The sequence below is a fragment of the Megascapheus bottae genome, chromosome 11 (assembly GCF_031878675.1).
Source record: "Megascapheus bottae isolate mThoBot1 chromosome 11, mThoBot2.hap1, whole genome shotgun sequence".
NCBI lineage: Eukaryota > Metazoa > Chordata > Mammalia > Rodentia > Geomyidae > Megascapheus > Megascapheus bottae.
Genome location: NC_143519.1, coordinates 48,316,200 through 48,337,065, shown reverse-complemented (window position 1 = coordinate 48,337,065; position 20,866 = coordinate 48,316,200). Strand labels below are relative to the sequence as shown.

At 43.5% G+C, this 20,866-nt stretch overlaps 1 protein-coding gene across 1 annotated transcript in view; it reads right to left on the bottom strand.

Annotated features, from left to right (window-relative positions):
- The window catches only part of LOC150057037 (cilia- and flagella-associated protein 337-like), a 90,568-nt gene that overhangs the window by 14,444 nt on the left and 55,258 nt on the right, over positions 1 to 20,866 (bottom strand). The window contains exons 9-16 of the mRNA XM_090341798.1: positions 18,987 to 19,138; positions 12,335 to 12,437; positions 8,206 to 8,312; positions 8,044 to 8,123; positions 7,227 to 7,281; positions 6,456 to 6,501; positions 4,698 to 4,757; positions 1,441 to 1,606 (exon numbers count right to left, since the gene is read on the bottom strand). Coding sequence (XP_090197924.1) covers positions 1,441 to 1,606; positions 4,698 to 4,757; positions 6,456 to 6,501; positions 7,227 to 7,281; positions 8,044 to 8,123; positions 8,206 to 8,312; positions 12,335 to 12,437; positions 18,987 to 19,138 — 769 coding nt within the window. The remainder of the gene's footprint in view (positions 1 to 1,440; positions 1,607 to 4,697; positions 4,758 to 6,455; positions 6,502 to 7,226; positions 7,282 to 8,043; positions 8,124 to 8,205; positions 8,313 to 12,334; positions 12,438 to 18,986; positions 19,139 to 20,866) is intronic.

The window sequence follows — 20,866 nt, the reverse complement described above, 5'->3', positions numbered from 1 at the left end:
TGCCATGGCCCAAGCTACGCATTTTTTCACCTTGACCACATTTTATGCTAACCATCCGAGATAGGCATAATACTGTGTGTGTGTGTGTGTGTGTGTGTGTGTGTGTGTGTGTGTGTGTGTGTGTGCTTATGTGTTGGTATAGGGCTTGAACTTGGGGCCTGGACACTATCCCTGCCACTCTACCACAGCTCCACTTTCATTTTTTTTGTGGTTAACTGGAAATAAGAGTCTCATGAATTTTTCATCTACTTTTATTATAATTAATAGAAGGGTTACATTATATTCACCAGATAGAAGGTGCATTACCTCACAAACATTGATACCCTTTCTCATGTCTTGGTCTCCATTTCCCTCCCCCCACTCCTGCCCCTCATCTTGTTTTTCTCCCTTCCCTATCCAATTTCAAATAACCAATTAAGCATATATACAATATATCAGATAACAAGGTGAAATACTGTAACAATATGAGATAACCAAGGGACAGCAAAAGAGATGAGACATAACACAGTACATTAAGGACAACAATCACTCATTACATGGCTTTTGTTTCTATATCCTGGAGGTCCTTTCATTTAGTGTCATTTTATATGGCCTTATGTGTCTAGGTTTTGTTCTATTGTAAATTTCTGCTAGGAGAGCCCAAGATTTCTACTGCTTATGACAAATGAGGAAAACCACTGAGCCTATGTTCCTTTGAGTCTGGTTTACTTCACTTAATATGATTTTTTCTAAGTCTTTCCATTTCCTTACAAATGGGACAGTGTCGTTCTTTCTGACAGCAGCATAAAATTCCATTGTGTATAAATACCACATCTTGTTGATCCACTCATCAACTGAGTGGCATCTGGGTTGGTTCCATAACTTTGATATGGTAAATAGTGCTGCAATGGACATCGCTGTGCTAGTGGACTTAGTATGTCCTTGTTTCTGGACGAGTGGGTAAATGCCAAGTAGTGGAATTGCTGGGTTATAGGGGAGGTCTATGTTTAGTCATTTGAGGAACTGCCATACTGCTTTCCATAGTGGTTGAATGAGTTTGCACTCCCACCAACAGTGTAGTAGTGATCCCTCCTGGCCACATCCCCGCCAGCATCTGTTGTTATTAGATTTCTTGATCATGACTATTCTAACTGGAGTGAGGTAGGATCTTAGAGTTGTTTTGATTTGCATTTCTTTTAGAGTCTCATGAATTTTTAAAATATTTTTTGGCCCGGACTGGCTTCAAATTATGATCCTTAGATCTCAGCCTCTCAAGAAGCTAGAATTACAGGTGTGTACCATTGGTATCTGACTGATGGAACTCTCTAGCTCCTTTTGTAAATCTCTATCTGATAAGGCAAAACTTGTAATGAGGCCCACCTTCTCCCAGTGCAAAGGTACCCCTGGGAAAGTGTAGAACTTTGACTTGGCAGGCTCATGTCAGCAGAAGCTTCTGCTTACCTTCTCCATGGCCAGGGCCATCCAAGTGGCTAGGAGTGTTCAGTTTGCAGTACATGTGGCCTGAGATGACATTCCAAATGATAATCTCTCCGTTGTAACTGGAGGTGGCCAGAAGAAAAGGTGGACACTGAGCCACACACAGGATGTCCTCCTTGTGCCCGTGTTCCTGCAGAGGAAAGAGAAATGGACAGAACTGAGAAATACCACCATGTCTAACTGGCCTTCATTTGATCCTGAAGATAAGAGGAAGAGCAGCATCCTAACCCCCTCTTCCCTGCCCCGTTGCCCGTGCATATAGAACTACCATTCTGTTGACCAAGTCTATAGATCAGCCAGAAAGACTGCATCGATTTGGCTTTACTCTATCACCTCCACAGGCCTCACCTTTCCCAGGGAAGTACCACTCTGGCAGCTTCCTTACTTCACCATGTGGCTTACAAGCAGGTTATTGTCCTTGTGGGACAACAGAACTCAAGCCCTGGCAAGGTGGTTCAGTTTTCCAACAACCACACTCCCTGTATGCTGAGATAAGATGTTCCATGAATCAGACCCTCTGGGGATCCCATCTGTTACCCCTCACTGTGGCTTACTTGTGCTGTTAGGAATGGAAGCCATCTGTTCTCAAAATGAGGAGTTTGGATTGTGTATTCTTAAGAAAGGTATAAGAACCCAACATAAGTGGTAAAGATTGGCACTCCAACTACAGAGTACAAAAAGCCAGTAGTAGGACTTGAACTCAGGGCCTGGGTGCTGTCTTTCAGCTTTTTTTGCTCAAGGCTGGTGCTCTACATTTGACTCACAGTCCTACTTCTGACTTTTTGCTATTTAATTGGAGCCACCCTTGCTTGGGTGGCTTTGAACCATGATTCTTATATCTCCTGAGTAGCTAGGATTGCAGGCATGAGTCACTAGTTCCCAGAAACATGAGTGCTTTGCAGGGTACTTACTGGCTTTTTTCCTATTACCTTTGTCCTGTGTGCTTGCCACAGAATGTCCCTTGAGGACTTGTCTATGCTCACCTAAGGTAACCCTTCTGCTGGAACACAGCTGATGTTTGTGAGACTGCTGGAAAGAGGAGACCATCTTTCCCCCATGACCCTGTTCTTCCAGATTCCCTTCCCAATCCAACCTCCAAAATTTGTGAGCCCTTAGGTCTGAGATTCTGCCCGCCCCAGTTCACACATTGAAGTCTTAACTCCATGATGATAGTATTTGTAGATGGGACATTTGGGAGGTTATTGGGGTTAGATGAGGTTTTGAGGATAAGGCCCCTATGTGGGAATTCATGTCCAGTAAGAAGAGAATCACAGCTCACTCTCTCCCTTTCATGTCAGTCCACAGCAAGGAGGCAGCCATCTATAAGCCAGTCAACCATGCCGACAACCTGATCTCAGAATATCCTCAAAAATTGTCTCCAGAACTGTGAGAAATCTAATTTCTGTTGTTCAAAATGCTCAGTGTGTGGCATTTTGTTAGCGTAGACCAAGCAGGCCAAAATAATATTTTAGCATCCCCTTCAAACTCTAATTTAACTTCCTGGCATTTTTTTTCTTTTTCTCTTCAGAGCACAGACAATGCATGCTCAACCTTCCAGGCTTTGGCCTATGCTTCTTCCTCATCTAGACCACCTTCCCCTTCTAGAAAACTCCTAGTCATCTTTTAATATCCCGTGATATCAGCAAAGTTAGTGATCCCCACTTGTGTGCTTCTTCAACAGAGAGAAACGATTTCATCTTCTGCTACAGTGCACAATTAGTATTTCCTCAGTGGGTTATTTGTTCACTGTTGTGAAATTTTCAGAAACCGTATGTTATCCACATTTGTGCTTCTGGTGCCTGTTCACTAAGGGTGGCATGATGCAGTGTTTCATAAATGCCTGTGAATGAATGGAGGATCGAATGGAGCTGTACTCTCTGAGTCGGGCAGGACTTCTTTCCTGTAGTGGTCATAGATTCTCTGGGATACTCTGTGGACATGCTTATTACCCTTTGGCATTCACTGAATGCATACTCCATCAAGACAGGACTGCGCCTGGTTTGCTCATCCCTGAAACAACATATGCTTGGTCCACAAGAGTCACGTAACAGACCCTGATCAGATGAAAATGAATTTGTGCTAGGCAATTGCTGTAAAACAGGTGCTGATCTGGGTCGTGGGAAGACCACGTGAAAAGACAGGCGAGGGAGTTTGTACTTTAAGTGACTTGCACCTATTAGACTATTATGTACATAGGGTGTAAAAGGTAGGTCGAGTGTAGGAAGACAGCTGGGCATAGAAGGCTTGCTCATTGCTTTTTAAAATGCCAGCTGGGGCATGAACTCAGGACTTAGACATCACCCTCTAGCTTTTTCACTCAAGGCTGTCACAGGATCGCATCTCCCCTTCTGATTTATTTTGGTGATTAATGGGATGAGACTCTCACAGATTTCTCTGCTGGCTTAGAATGCTAAGATTACAGATCTATGTCATCAGCACCTGCTTTCTTGATGCTTGTTTTACTGTTTTGGAATTTAGATAAGGCAACATAGTGTGTGTGTGTGTGTGTGTGTGTGTGTGTGTGTGTGTGTGTGTTGATACTGAAGCTTGAACTCAAAGTCTTGAACTCTCCCTTGCCTTTTTTCTTTCAAGGCTGGTACTTTATCACTTAAGCCACGCCTCTACTTCTGGCTTTTTGCTGGTTATTGAAGATAAGGGTCTCACGTATTTTTCTGCTTGGACTGGCTTCAATCTTGACCCTTAGATCCCCGCCTCCTGAGATCATAGGTGTGAGCCACTAGCACCCAGCAGCATTCAGATAATTTTGAGGGAGGCCAGTCAATGCGGGAAAGTGGGAACCCTCGAGTTCTAGTAAGAAACAAGTAGTCCTCTACATCTTGGCCTCTCAGAAGCCACAGTATGGCAAAAACTGTCATCCCTTAGGCTCTCTAGCTTCCCATAGCTGGTACAATGAAGACAGAGTGAAACAGAAGCAGCAAGTACATGCTTCTTTTAAGAATATCTCACTACCTCATCCTGAACTGTGTTTTCTGCACTCTGGGACTCTCAGCTGGGCTCCTCAAGTCCTGCGTGGAAGGAAGTGTCTGCTTAGGTCTCAGTGGGCTTGGTTCTACTTGGATCCCAATCTAGCAAGAATAGAGACTTCTGAGATGCTGTCACCACCCAAGTCAGGCATAGGCAATGTAAGAGGGCCTGGAGTCACAGAGGCCTTCATCATGCACGGCTGTGTGGCTCAAGAACCAGACAGTACTAGAACTCACCAGGTCATCCTGCCAGGGAGGCAGCGGCTTCCAGAACTGATGGAAGTCACATGGGGCATCCTGTATCCAGAGCCAAAGAAGAGACATTGTGCAAGCACTAAAATAATCTGCCAACACACTCACAAGTTCAGAGGGAAGGTGTTGGCATATTTCATAACCCTACCCCTCACCCCACCACTGATGCAGATTTTTGAAATGTCAAAGCAAATTCCCCTAGTGCCAGTGGGAATAAAAAGCAATCCACTCTTGACGTTTGGGTGATTGCATTCCAGCAAATCATATGTCAGCTGACAAGCTCGCCTCTGATGGGCTGTAGAGCTTTGCCTTCATAATAACACCAGAGCAGTGGCAAGTGCTAACACCAAAGCCATCAGCCTAGGAACCTGTAGTACCAAAGGACACATCCAATGCCAAACTTTCCCAGGTTGTCATCTCTCAATTCATTCCGAGAATGCAAGGATTGGCCTCTGAAATCTACTGCACTCCCCCAGGAATGAAGAATTTGCAATATTTAAAGGCTTTCAGAAATCCATGACCATTCTGCCAAGCAAGCAAGGATATGACATGACAGAAGGAGACTTACGACTTAGTTCTGGGCAGCATTTTCAACTTCCCCTCTCTTTCAATTCCTTTCCCCATCTCTAGGTCATTAAGAGGAATTATCTCTCTGTAGCACTGCTCACAGGACATCATAGAATGTTGCTTTTCCATTTAGAGACAGATTAAAGATGGGGCAGGATGAAGAAAGAAGAATCCAATAGCTGGATGATTGATTAGACTAAAGTGGGGGATGTGCACTTGTGCTAGACAGCTAGGAGACCTCAAAAGCTGGGAGGAGAGACCACAAAATCTGGGGGAGAGGGGTGAAAGGTGGGCAGGAAAGCACAAGTTCAGGACACAATCTGACTTAGATCCCCAGAGATTTTTCTAGAGTTCAGACAGCTTTCTTGTAAGAAACTACAGGAGGAAAATAAAACAAAAACAAAAAACCTAGTTAAAAAATAAAATACTAGAAATATGATTTAGTGGTAGAGTGCTTTGCCTAGCAAGCAAGAAGTCCTGGGTTGGATTCCTCAGTGCCACATTAGCAGAAAAAGCTGGAAATAGTATTGTGACTCAAGTGGTAGGCTGCTAGCCTTGAGCAAAAGAAGCTCAGAGACAGTGCCCAGGCCCTGAGTTTGAGCCCCAGGACTGGCAAAAAAAAAAGTAAAAATAACTTTAAAGGAAACAAGGGAAAAATGAATTAAGGGAGAAAAATCCTTCTATGTATGTCCCAGCTTGATCTGTACCAGATAGCAAAGGGATTCGGAAATCCATTTGTGTGTGTGTGTGTGTGTGTGTGTGTGTGTGTGTGTGTGTGTGTGTGTGCACGTGCGCGTGCCAATACTGGGGTTTGAAATCAGGGCCTAGGTGCAGTCCCTTAGCCTTTTCACTCAAGGCTGGCACTCTATCAGTTGAACTAGAATTCCGGCTTTTTACTGGTTAATCGAAGTCTGGTAGATTTTGTTGTCTGTGCTGGCTTTTTTGTAATGACCCTCAGATCTCAGCCTCTGGAGTAGCTAGGATTGCAAGCATGAACCACCAATGGCCCGCCGAATCTTTTTCTTAAGAGGGGAATGGGAGACTAGGAGAGAAAGAAAGTGATGTGAGGAGTGGGAGAGAAGGACAGAGAGAGGGAAAGGGCCAACGACAGAGAGAAACAAAAAATAAATCCAGAGGAGGATTTTGAAGTATCATCATCTGGTACATTTCACTTACAAAGTACATATTTATTCTCCGGTCCCATCCAACTGCTATGATGTACCTAGGACAATAATGGAATTTCACATTTCAACACTTCTGCTCTTCATCAGGTTACTGTGTGTGGACTGTATGCTGTAACTTAATTTTGCCATGCTCAGCAGATAAATAAAGAAGGAATAAACAGGAAGCTTCTCTGTTTCTTACCCGGCACAACAAGAAACAAGCTTTGGTCAATTAGGTTGAATGTTTTAACTGGTGCTTAAAGGATCAGGAAACAAGTCACAGGATATCGTATCACTTCCGACATTCAGGGCTACTCTTGAATGAGCAGCTGTCTGAGGATTTCCTGATCCCAGGAAATTGGTGGTACCATGTGGGCAGGGCCTGGGCAGACACTGACCTGAAATCCTTCACCCCTTTTGTGTTGAGAAGGGGGTTGATTGAATTTTTGTTCTTTGCCATATGGTGGTTGGATTTGATTGCTTCCTTTTCTAATCTCTATCTTCTTAATAAACATTTGGTGGGAAGATACAGCAGTACAACACTTGATACCTCTGAACATTTGTCAAAACGCACAGAAAATTGCGCCAATATTCTGAAAGAGCCTAGTTAGCTAAATCATTTCCAGGAAGCAAACAGGGGCCTTGGGAATGCCTTGACATATTTCCTTCTGGAAAATGCCTCTCAGTATTTTGGAATCTTTCTCCAGAGTTAACATTGTATATATATTTTTAAGATTCCCCACTAAATGTAACCCTTCCCATATCCAAGCTGAATGTTACTCACTTGTTTTGGTTTACCTCCAGGTAGGTGCAATCACAGACTTCACTTTGTTTCTCATCTAGAAAGACAGTGATATTATCATCTTTTTTTTAGGGGGGGGGGAGGAGTGTCAGTCGTAGGGTTTGAACTCTGGGCCTGCTGTCCCTGAGCTTTTCAGCTCAAGGCTAGTGCTCTACCATATTGAGCCACATCACTACTTTTGTTTCTTTGGCAGTTAATTGGAGATAAGATTCTCGCAGACTTTTGTGCCCAAGCTGGCTTTCAACCCTGATCCTCAGATGTCAGCCTTCAGAGTAGCTAGGATTACAGGTGCCCGGCAATATTATCATCTTATATCACACACTTGTCCTTATTAACCCTCTGTTACTCTCTCTGTCTCTCCCTTCCTCCCTCTTTCTTCTTTCACCCTCCTCCCCCCAGTACTGGGGCTTGAACTCAGAGCCTGGGCACAGGCCTAGCATTTTGGCTAATGGCTAGTAGGAGGTGAGAGCAGAGTTGGGGATCACAGACTCATGGCTTTAGCTTCATGATGCTAATCTGTCTTGTAAATTTTACCTTATCTCCTTCTAATATCAGAAGTCTGTCTGCATTTTACCTGCCTTGTAGAAGTTTACCAACAGGAATCAGAAACATTTTTCTTCTTTTTATTATTATTTCAAGAAACAGACTAATGAGTTCAGTGAACAGCCTTGGGAAAAATGATACTGGTCTTATTAAGCCCAAGCTTGCCTCTAATTTGCAATCCAGTCCTGGAATTACAGATGCATATCACTGGTTCAAATGCTAATCAAATGCAACAATATTTTCTGAGGTCACTTGCCATGTGTCAGGGTGTGCAGGCAGTATCCATTGTTATAGGTCCAGATTTTCAGACAGCCGTCTCTGCCCCCGGTTACAAGCCTGGGAAACAGAGTGTGGCCTTAGGATGAAGGGGCGGCAGCCACTTTGCTAATGACAGAAATGCTGGAGGGAAAACACATACCTCCTTCCACTGGAGTCAAAGGTCAGACAAGTAACCCCAGAATTGCCATGATCTCCAATAAATTCAGACAAATGTCTTCCTGTGTCCAAGTCCCACACTTTCACTACCTGTAGAAAAGCGTGGGAAAACACATGACTTGGAGATGCTGGCTAACCAATAAAAGGGAACCGTGTGTTTAGAAATCCAGTGTCAGACATATTAGCGTTCAGTTGGAGCTTCTGGTACACATTAGCAAACCATTAGCCAGGGCCGAGGTGCCACAACCATGTGACTTCAGCAACAGAAATGTATTGGAGGCAGAAGTTTAAGGTCAGGGAGTTGGCAGGGGTCATTTCTTCTGAAGCCTTCCCATCCCCACTCCTTACTGTGCAGGTAGAGACCTCCCAGAGTCCTCAAGTGGCTTTTCTTCTGTACAGGCACGTGGCTAGTCTTTCTGTGTTCTCGCTTCCTCTTAGAACCCACTTTAATGGCTTTGTTTAAGTAATCCTAGCTATTTGGGAAGCTGAGGTTTGAAGATCTGAGGATTCAAAGTCAGTCCCTGGTAGAAAAGTCCATGAGATGCCTCTCTCCAATTAAGCGGCAAGATGGAAGCATGGCATGACTCACGGGACAGAGTGCCAGACTTGAATAAAACAATATGAGACTATGAATTCAAGCCCTAGTACCAGCACACATGCATATCACTTCCCCCGCGAAAACAAAGTAAAATTAAATGAAAATTTGATACTAGATTTTTAAAATCTTTCCACTAATATTTAGCTTCAAGTTCTACTGATAAAGGTGTATCTGTTATTCTTGAAGAACAAACTAGGTATGAGATACATTATGCAGTTTTCAAACATTTTCAGAGGTGCTGAATGTTGGTGATTCAGAAGCATGAAGAATGCTTCTGTGGTGGGCAATGTGGCTTTGTGGTATGTATCAGTCTGGGTTTCATGAAGATGTTTGCTGTACTCTCTCTACCATCATGATCAAGTGTGTGATGGGGTTTAGATCGTGGTAGTGGTGTCACAGTCCTACAGAGATTTCATACAGTGGCAAATCTGCAACATGGCACATACTGAGATCACTAATTTAATTCACTCTATTCCCAGTATGTGCCTACTACCATAATAGCTGTGAGAGTATTTGTATCTCAACTCAATATCTACTTGCTACCTACTGCCAGAGGAGAGATGTAGAAGGAAAGCAAAGCTGTGGAAGGAGGAAGGCGATGCTACTGTGGAATTAACCCAGGCCTAGTGGTCCTTTTTTTTTTTTTATAGCACTAGTGTGCCAGGGAGAGAGAATAAGGTTTGTTTATTATGCTAATACTGGGGCTTGAACTCAGGGCCTGGGTGTTTTGCTTAGCTTGTTTGCTTAAGGCTAGTGCTCTATCACTTGAGCTACAAGCTCAATTTTAGACTTTTTGGTGGCTAATTGGAGATTAGAGTCTCATAAACTTTCCTGCTCAGGCTGGCTTTGAATTCCAATAGTCAGATCTCCTGACTAGTTAGGATTACAAGATTAAGCCACAAGCACTCAGCAACTGCTGTTATTTTTAATGGCCAGGCATGCATGTATTATTATTATTATTACTTTATTTTTTGCAGTTGTGGTCCCTTTCCAGAGCCGAGGCTCCTGAAGTGCCATGGTAGCCTCTCAATTTTCTCTACTATTTCTCAGTTTTCTCTACCATTGTTTTCTCTACTATTTCTATCCTTACAATGTAGTTGGTGTGTGTGTGCGTGTACATGAGTGCATGTATGTGTGCTTGCGTCTGCCAGTTCTGGGGCTAGATTTCAGGAGTTAGGTGCTCTCCTTTAGCTAGTTTGCTTGACGCTAGCTACACCTCCAGTTCTGGCTTTTTGGTGGTTAATTGGAGTTAAGGGTCTCACAGATTTCCCTGCTTGGGCTGGTTTTGAATTACGATCTTTAGACCTCAGTCTCCTGAGTAGCTTAGATTATAAGCATGAGTCATCCAGGCCCAGCAAGAATGTTTCTTAGAGGAGATAATATCTGGGTTGTGTGAACAAGAAAGAAGGAAGGAGGAAGGGAAGGAAAAAAGGGCAGTGCAAATGTTCTGATCCTGGTCTCATGAGCCTGATGTCTTTGTTGTAAGTGAGCCTCCAATCAGGTGAGAGATGGTGTGCATTGTGATGTGGTTTCTAAACACAGAGGCTCGGGAAGAAAAGTTTCATGTGTGCAAGAAAAGAGGAGACGGGGATGCTGCTGGGCAGAGATGGATGCAGCTTCAACAGAGCCAGTGGACTGCCATGGGCAGGAAGTTGGTTGGCTCCCTGCGAGAGAAGGAAGTCAGGAAGATAAGCATTCCCTCAGAGCAGGAGCCTCAGTTATGTAGTCACTGTCAAAACAAATAAACTTAGGGCTGGGAGTGTAGCCTAGTGGTAGAGTGTTTGCCTAACAAGGCTTGATTCCTCAGTGCCACATACACAGAAAAAGCTGGAAGTGGTGCTGTGGCAAGGATGGCAGAGCTCTAGCCTTGAGCAAAAAGTGTCCAAGAACAGTGCCTAGGCCCTGAGTTTTGTTTTTGTTTTGGCAAAAGACAAAAACAAAAACACAAACAAAACAAAAAAAAACGAACAAAAAAAACCAAACCAAACTTCTTGCCCAAGTAATCTACTTTTTAATATTTAATCAAATCGTGCTGCTCATTAATCTCTCTAGCAGAAATCTGTTCAACAGAGTCTCATTGACATGAGGCTGTAAAACACATGAGTATGGAAAACACAAAGTAGTAGAGATGTGGGGTGAACACTGCCCTAAAGAATGATAGGCAAGGCTCGGGAAGGAAGCAGGAAAGAAGGTGAGGCCACATAGCCTGGAAAGAAGGTGAGGCCACATAGCCTGGAAAGAAGGTGAGGCCACATAGTCTGGAAAGAAGGTGAGGCCACATAGTCTGGGTGCTCATGTGGAATGCTACCCAGGCCAGTGATTCAGAAAGTGATTGAATTGATCAGCCATCTGCTGCACGCTGGCATTTCAGCCGATATGCATGCCATTGCTGAAACATTCCTGTTTCTTCCTGGTATCCAAGCTGTGCCAAAGTCCTGGTCTTAACACACTGCTCATACGTTTGTGGTGACACTGCCAATCACAGATAGAAGTCTGGCAATACAGTCACATATGGTGCATGATACTCAATAATGATAATAAACAATGATATAACTGGATTTACTACATCGTATTGTTATCATGACTTAGGATGTATATTCTGACAGATAGATAGATAGATAGATAGAGAGATAGATAGATAGATAGATAGATAGCTGTCAAACACTATATTGTGCTATGGCAGCCTCAACATCTGATGTTTGCCATGTTTCTTAGTTCCACTGTTTCTTCCTGTGCTTGTTTTAATCTCCTATTGCTCTGTTTGTTATAACCCTAGGAGCAATAGGCTTTAACGTGCACATGCACACACACACACACACACACACACACACACACACACACACACACACACAAGGCTATACCGCTTAGGTCTGTGAAGTGCACTCTTCCATTTGTACAACCACAAAATAACCCAATCACTTGTTCGTTGGAACACATGCCACCGTTAATTGATGCCTGACTAGAAGTTTGCAGAGCTAGATGTCCTCCGTGCAGCTGGGCTATGCCTTCCCATTAGCACAGAGTGGAAGACAAATCACAGGATAGGCCAGCTTTCCGTGTTCAAGGAGCATTGGTTATATCCTCCACCTTGATGAGTTGATGCTACGTGACTTGTTAAGGATGTAGGTGAGATGATCTGTTTAATTCTGTGTGCTGAGAATCAGTCATGGAAGTCTCTGCCCTGACCCCCCAACATAGATAAGAGTGACAATATATTAAGAGAAACTAAGTGCTTTGCACCATACAGAGGGAAGGTCAATGAAATAATACTGCTGGGATGGATCTTCTGAATGGCTCATTCTACAAGCCACTAGAGGAAGTCTTCCATCTGACTCACAGAGGGAATACCCAAACACTGCCCAATCATTAGGAGAGGAGAGTTGAATCTCCCATTATTTACTTCTGGAGGCAAGAGTGTCATCAGAATGTATTACTAGGCTTTAAGGAAGTACAAAGGGACCAGGCCCACTCTTGCAGACACATCATTGCTAAGAGATTAGGAGTCAAAACTTACAGATGCTTCTGAGCAGCTGACCACATGCCTGAAGGTTGGATTGTAGCCACAGCATACCACGGGCTCTTGGTGAGAAAGTACCAGGTTGGGCTCTGGGGCAGACCTTCCTCATGAAAGAGAAACAGTGACAGCTGAGAGGACTGCATGACACAATATACTACTTTGTTGTTACGGAGATTTAAAGAGAAAATATACAATGGCATTAGCACAGAGCATCAGCTGTGCAACTTGTATGTGATAAGAATTGTCATAGCTGCTGAAAAAACATATATATATGTATATATATATATAGCCTATCTCTGTTTTTATCTCTGTCCCCTCTCTTATGGCTTTTTTTCCTGGGGGGAGTAGTACTGGAACTTGAATTCAGGACCTCCTGCTCTTGGCTGGCTTTTACACACAAGGCTGGTGCTCTACCACTTGACCCATAGCTCAACTTCTAGCTTTTTGGTGGTTAACTGGAGATAAACAGGCTTGTAGATGTTCCTACCCCTGTCGACTTCCAACTGCGATTCTTAGCTCTCAGCCCCTGATTGGCTAGGACCAGGTAGGACCAGCGCTGTCATGCCATGGACCCAAAGCTGGTCTCAAACTCATGATCATTTTGGCTCAGCTCCCAATCCCCGGACCGCCATGCCTGGTTACATATGTCATCTTTAGGGCAGGAATATGAGTTTGAGACTACACAATAGATCTTCACTGGCAATTTAGATCTTCCCTTAAACAAATACAAATGGATACATCTTCTGTGAATCTTCCTGCCCCAAAGTAGCACTTCTCACTCAGAGCAGAGAGAAAGGCAGGCAGAGTCTGGCAGAGGATGCGTGCTTAGGCGAGGACACACGAGCAAAGACGACCTTGCCCTATGGGCCACCCTCATCCTAAGGCCAGGACACAAAGCAGACAGCAACCAATCCCTTTGGATGAATTTCTTCATCTGCAAAAAAGAAGCTCCTGTGGGGATTGTGTGAGGAGTGATGGGGAAACGAAATGTCATTGTCACCAGGAGCTTGGCATGCACTAGATTCCCAGTACTGAATGGGATATTTGCCCCCCTGAGGATCCACTGCACTTTCTTCATTGCCCTCTGCAGTGTAGCCCCAGATCCAACCCCTGGGCAACAGCCAAGCCTCCCATGGATCTGAAGCTCCAGGCATGATGCCAGGAGTCTTCTTCAAGGATGAAAATAGTTTGGCATATGATTGGGCTTTGGGAAGTAAAGGTGAGCTCTGGCCCAGGTGTGAGGAGGAGAAAAGGCCATGATGAGGAGAGCCCAGGGCAGAGGGGCTATGGCAGCTGCCTTTGATTCCCTTTCCAAGCCTTAAGAAAAGAGTGAGAACTAGGCAGATGTAGATTAGGTAACTCCATCCAGGGCCCAGAGATCCTGAGTGACAGCAGAGACAGAGTGGGCTGGGGTGGGGATAGGAGACATGGTCCAATATCTAATTGTTAGCATTAGAGACTGAAGCCGTGTTTGCTGGGAAGTGGAATCCAGTCACTCGACTGCAGAAGAAATCAATCAAGCAGGCTGTTTGTTCTGTACAACGCTATCATGTAGAACAAACAGCAGTTTGATTGACAGAAGCTTCTGTTTTCAGCTACTCGCTTTGGCATTTTGAATGAAGAGCCTGAGATTGCTTCCCAGCCTGGTGGCAACAATCACTTGGCACTTGCTCTGCCCAGGCTCTCCTGACCTATGCAAACCTGTTCCATGGCGTCAGTGGACAGGTCAGGAACCACAGGCTCGAGCCACAGTCTGGACAGCTCCAAGGGGATTTGAAGCTCTGAAATAGGATTGCTTTCTTCCCTCATACCTCTGTCTCTCCCTTCCTCCCTCTCTTCCTTCCCTCCTTCCTTCCTTCCTTCTTTTCTTTTTCCTTCCTTCCTCTCATTTTCTTTCCTTCTTTCTTCTCCCTCCTTCCTTCCTCTCTTTTTCTTTCTTTCTTTCTTTCTTTCTTTCTTTCTTTCTTTCTTTCTCTTTTTCTTTCTTCTCTGTTGGCCTTCCTTCCTTCCTTCCTTCCTTCCTTCCTTCCTTCCTTCCTTCCTTCCTTCCTTCCTTCCTTCCTTCCTTCTTCTCTCTGTTCCTTCCCTCCCTTTCTCCCTTACTCCCTCTTTCTTTCTCCCTCCCTCCCTCCCTCCCTCCCTCCCTCCCTCCCTCCCTCCCTCCCTCCCTCCCTCTCTCTCTCTCTCTCTCTCTCTCTCTCTCTCTCTCTCTCTCTCTCTCTCTCTCTCTCTCTCTCTCTCTCTCTCTCTCTCTCTCTCTCTTTCCTGGTACTATGACTTGAACTCAGAGTCTCACACTGTTGTTTGACTTTTGCTCAAGGGTGGCACTGTACCACTTGAGTTACACATCTCCTTTCGGCATTTTGCTGATTAGTTGGATTGTTCCTGCCTGGGCTAGCTGTGAGCCTCAATCCTCAGATCTTAGCTTCCTGAAAGCTGGTGTTACAGGTGGAGAACCAGCAGCCATCTGTGAAGTCAAATCTTGACATACCACTGGGTCCCTGACTATAATTTTTGCAGATTCCTCTTGTGCTTCTGTTTACCAATGAAGAGAAACCATTTGTGATTCTGTGGGTCATGACTTTGGGTTCAGAAAATCCACTCACCATTACTATAGAGATAAAAGGACCTGAAATGTGCAAACTACTATAGTCCACTCTGCAAGCTCTCCTGTGACTTTGAGTTCACAGACAAATAGCCACCAGCTCAGGAGGAATGAGTTTCTATGAGTACAGCCAGAAAGGGGAAATGGGTGAAACGAGAGGGGGTGACACCTATACTGTAGGCTGGCAATAATAATGTGTTTTTCAAAGTCAGAAGGCTTAAGGTTGTCAAAGCACAGGGCAAGAGACTGATCTGGGTAAGAGAGAGTGCCTTTGTGACAGAGCCAGACAGAGACAGAAGAGCTATGACTTTCCCAGGGCCACTGGGCCAACAAGGGCAGCTTATTTGCAGATTCTAGAGAAGGGAGACCAAGTAGCTGCATCTTATTGTCTGATTGCGTTTTCAGTTTGTGTGGTTTTATTTTTAACATATCTCTGGGGATATATGTTTTTAGCTTTTGAATTAGTGTGCATCTGTAATATTAAAGGGTTTCATTGTGATATTTCTATACATGTATGTTAAGCATATTCACGCCTTCACCATGTTAACATTCCTCCACTGTTTAATTTATTTATATTATGATTTCTGGGCTGGTCCTTGTAGTTCATTGGAGATAAGAGTCTCACAAACTTTCTTGTCCAGCCTGGCTTTGAACCATGATCCTCAGATCTCAGCTTCCTGAGTATCTAGGATTAGGGTTGGAGCCATTGGCACATGGCTGTCTGATTTATTTTTTATGGGGAGTATTTGAATTCAGGACCTTGAGTTTGCTCGTGTGGTTGGCACTCTACTTCCAGCCTTGTTTTATGCTAGTTCTTTGGAGATAGAGTCTTGAAGAACTTTTTTTTTTGGCCTGGGCTGGCCTCTAACCACAATCCTTTGCATCTCAGCTCCTGAGTAGTTAGGATTACAGATTACAGGTGTGAGCACTGGCACTCAGCCCTGCTTGTTTTTTTTTTTTAATACTGCTCACAAATGTATTCTTTTTTATTAAAGAATGTATTTACATTGATTTTTATATCATATTTCAAATGACATGTTTAACAAACAGGTATTCAAGAAGGGAATCTCTATATACAATCACTGGCACTTAGATTTTAGAACACAATCAAAATTAGGCTGAGGGTTTGTATGTCATAGATACATAATAATCTATGTAATAAAACATTATGTCTATAGAGTCATAAGTTTTTATGACTATGTAGTTGTGTTTATATTTCCAATACCATGTCCATAGTATTGGGTATGCAACTTTTGAGTCCTCACTCTTGTACTGTTTGGATGTACTAGCCACATATTAAGGATACCATGAGCCTTTTGTTCCTTAGGTCTTGACTTGTCTCACTCAGCATGATTCTCTCTAGATTCATCCACTTCCCTACAAATGCTATTATTTTATCTTGTCTGTTGGCTATGTAGAATTCCATTGTATTTATATACCACATTTTCTGTATCCATTCATCTGCAGTAGGGCATCTGGATTGTTTCCATCGCCTGGCTATGGTGAATAGTGCAGAGACGAACATAGCTGAGCAGATGCCCTGATTGTTTTTGAAATGCAAGGTTTCTGCTCTCTTTTGACATCTCTGAGCACTTTGGTTTTAGCAGGATGGTTGAGAACCAAAGAGAGATGTAGACTGGTTTCTACTTCGGGCCTGGCTTGTGTGCCCTAGAGCAATTCATCCCCATGCAAGGCTCCTCCTCATCATCTACAAGGTTCTGGGAATGGACAAGATTACCCTTACATTCATGGAAGAACATAAACCTCCTCTGTAAGACCAGATAGCCACAGCCCAACTCAGAGCAGACTCATGGTCAAGGCGAGGGATCTCCCTACGCACAGAAGTGAGGAAGTTGAAGGCCATTTTCCTTGTAGATGAGGTAATAGTGATGTGGCCTGGTGAAGTAACACCAAAGTATTCTCATGCAGAGAAATCACAGACACTTGGGTCTCAAGACATCAGTGTTCCTGGATTCTGAGATATTGGGCAAGAGAAGCCCATTGAAGTCTCATTACCTGTACATGTGCTGCCCCTAAACAGCCCTCTTGCTTTATGGACAGGAATCTACAACATGGGGCACAAGGGAAGTGGATGAATCTAGAGAGAATCACGTTGAGTGAGACAAGTCAAGACCAAAGGAACAAAAGGCTCATGGTATCCTTAATATGTGGCCAACACTGGTTGGACACTGAGCCCCTGGGAGTGATTATCATCCTCCATGGAGTAAAGCTTGAGACTACTTCTTTTATGAAGGGCTGGAAGATGGGATAGGAAGCAAATTAGATGTCATTCATAGTTCACGGACTTCTGTATAATGTAGGTCACTCAGGGGTGCTAGGTAACTAATGGAAAATGTTAACTGGGCACTGGTGGTGGTGGCTCACACCTGTAATCCTAGTTACTCAGGAGGTTGAGATCTAAGCATTTCAGTTCAAAGCCATATGGGGTAGAAAAGTTCATAAGACTCTTATCTCCAGTTAACCACCAAAAAGCAGGAAGTGGAAGTGTGATTTAAATGGTAGTGCAAACTCGTTCAGCCACTATGGAAAGCAATATGGCAGTTCCTCAAAAGACTAAACATAGAGCTCCCCTATGACCCAGCAATTCCACTACTTGGCATTTACCCAATCATCCAGAAACAAGGACATACTAAATCCACTAGCACAATGTTCATTGCAGGACTATTTACCATAGTAAAGATATGGAACCAACCCAGATGTCCCTCAGTTGATGAGTGGATCAACAAGATGTGGTATTTGTACACAATGGAATTCTATGCTGCTGTCAGAAAGAATGACATTGCTCCATTTGTTAGGAAATGGAAAGACTTAGAAAAAATCATGTTATGTGAAGTAAGCCAGACTCAAAGGAACTTAGGCTCAATGGTTTCCCTCATTTGTCATAATCAGTAGAAACCTTGGGCTCTCCTAGCAGAGATTTGCAATGGAGCAAAACCTTGATACAAAAGGCCATATAGTAGGATGCTAAATGAAAGGATCTCTAAGATATAGAAACATAAGCCATATAATGAATGATTGTTGTTCTTAATGTACTATGTTATCTCTCATCTCTTTTGCTGTCCCTTGGTTATCTCATATTGTTACAGTATCTCACTTTATTACCTGATATATTAGATATATTTGTATTTGGTTATTTGAAATTGGATAGGGAATGGGGGAAAACAAGATGAGGGGGTGGGGGTGGGGGGGGAGGGAAATGGGGACCAAGACATGTGAAAGGGTATCAATGTATGTGAATTAATGCACCTTCTATCTGGCAAATATCATGTAACCCTTGTATTAATTACAATAAGAATATATGAAAAAATAAATAAATGCCTTAGCCTTGAATAAAAACACTAAGGGACAGTCCCCAGGACCAATGTTTAAATCCCAGTATTAGCACCCCCCCAAATATGAAAGAGACTATTGCAATATATTAACAGAAATATGGGAGATTCAAGAACTCAGTGTAATTACTTAGTAAGGCAAAGTCAAAGTTTAGCGAAATAAAACACCAGGAAGCAAGGATGGGGTGGGGTCAAGGAGAAGGAGGTGGACAAATGAAGAAGAGGATGGGAATGCAGTCTAGAATCCAATGTATATCCTACAAAATAAAGGAGAGTGAGGGAAGGGGGTGGTAGAGGAGGGATGGGTGAGGATGCTTAAACAGGTACATTGATCAAGAAATATTGTAGTCATAAATGGCTTTGTTAAATGGAAACTCCTTTGTAGAACTACTTAAAGATAATTTAAAAAAGTGAAGAGAGAGAGAGGGAGAGAGAGAGAGAGAGAGAGAGAGAGAGAGAGAGAGAGAGAGAGAGAGAGAGAGAGAGAGAGAGAGAGAGAGAGAGAGAGAGAGAAAGAGAGAGAGAGAGAGAGAAAGAGAGAGAGAGAAACTCTGCCAATACATGCAAGCTAGATACTCAGGTCCTGTAGTTTCTGCAGAAGTCTAAACATCAGAAGATAGTGTAGAAAGTTGATCATGGTTGTCTGGGCTTTACAAACTCTCTAGAGTGCTCAGAAGACTTAACAGTCTCATACCTCAATCTCAACTGCAGGAGTGCCACAGCGTCAGTGGCCACGCACAGGGCTCGGGGGCCAGGAAGATAAAGACAGGTTGCAAACTCCCCCTCAATACCACTGGCTTTGGAGGAGGCCGTGAACAAGCAGCTGTGGGTCTCCAGATCCCAGATCTGTAGAGGAAACAGGGGAATGTAACTGCAGATCTTGAACAATCTGGGTGCTACTTTGCTAGCCATTGTCTTCTGTGGGGTCTACTTGGCTTGATCAAGTTTAAACATAGCCTCATACCGCCCCGCTAGGAGACAAAGTATTGAAAGGAGCTGCTTCTCCTTTGTTGTTGTGAAGGATGGGATGACAAGGGCTGCATTTGGCCACGCTGGAGGGGATGCCTTTGAACACAGCTCTCTCAGCTTTACTTCCTCTAGAAGGAAATAGCATCTGCCTTTGAAGTGTGTGGTGTTGACACTTACTTGGTATACAAAGCTATTTTTTTTGTCCCTCGATACTTTCCATCCTTCTTTGTCTACCTATAGAATTGTTTCTGAGAAACAACAGCCAAACTTTCACCCAGAGTAGTCCTGAACTCAGCAGTGGACTGGGAGAGGTAGAGATGTGTGTGTGCGTGCTCAAGTGCATGTGTGTGTGTGCATGCGCGTGTGTGCATGTGCTCCGATACTAAGGCTTGAACTCAGGGTCTGGATGATGTTCCTTAGAGTTTTTGTTGTTGTTGTTCAAGGCTGGTGCTCTACTACTTGAGCCATGCCTTCACTTCTTGTACTTTGATAATTAATTGGAGATAAGAGTCTCACAGAGTTTCTTACCAGTTCAAAACTACAGTCCTCAGACCTTAGCCTCCTGAGTTTCTAGGATTACAGTGCCTTCCTGATCACTTGTTTAAGCAGGTGGCTGTGGTTTCTCGCTTCCAACAACGTGATCAGGAAGCACTGTAATCCTAGAAACTCAGGAGAGCTAAGGTCTGAGGACCTGTAGTCTTTGAACTGGTAAGAAACTCTGTGAGACTCTTATCTCCAATTAATTATCAAAGTACAAGAAGTTGAAGCATGGGCTTTATTTTTTTTTCCTCTCTGGTTGAGATCTCTGTGCTATTATGGCTTACTTGGTGTGACTCTTTAGCTGCGAACTTTCCCCTAGAATGCTAAAACTGGCATCTTGGCAAAGTCTCAGATAGACTCACCCTGAGCCTTCTCCATCTTCCAGAATCGGGGCCTTATTTCTTACAATAGCAAGCCTTATATGCTGTCCTGTACATCATGCTATCTTCCTTACAAGAAATAACTTCCTTTACAGCCAAATTTTAGTGGAGACTAAGCAGCCTTCTTTGTGGTTTGTAATGTTAAATTTACAGAAAATAAGTGAAAAAGGAAATCCGAATCTGTCACTTCATTTGTTGTCGGAGAATGCCAGAAACCCAGCAAACTCCTGGAGTGTTTTGTGTGTCACCATGATTTAAAGGAGTAAAATATTTGGGCTGAAAAATCAATTCAAAGACTGAAGACTGATCAGGCTTGCTAGAGCTCTAGCTGTTTGGCTCCTACTTGATTAGTTTTTATTTGAGAGGAATAATATATTCAGAAATAACTTACACACCATATTTCCATGATGGAATTTCAATTCATTTTTAAATACACATTGGGAAGCCATTCAATGCGCCTGAATCATCACAGCATGATGCTAATCTTGTAATCATGAGTTTAGATTGGGAGGAAATGGAGAGGCACTGGGAAAAGCAAATAGGACTGGAGACGTGTTCCCACATACAGAATTGTGGTTACCAGAGGACCACAAGTTTTGAAACGAAAGCCAAGCTCATTAAACATAAAATGCCTCCAGCTTTGTGACTTTAGATGATGCCATTGGATGAACTGGATTTCCAAAAT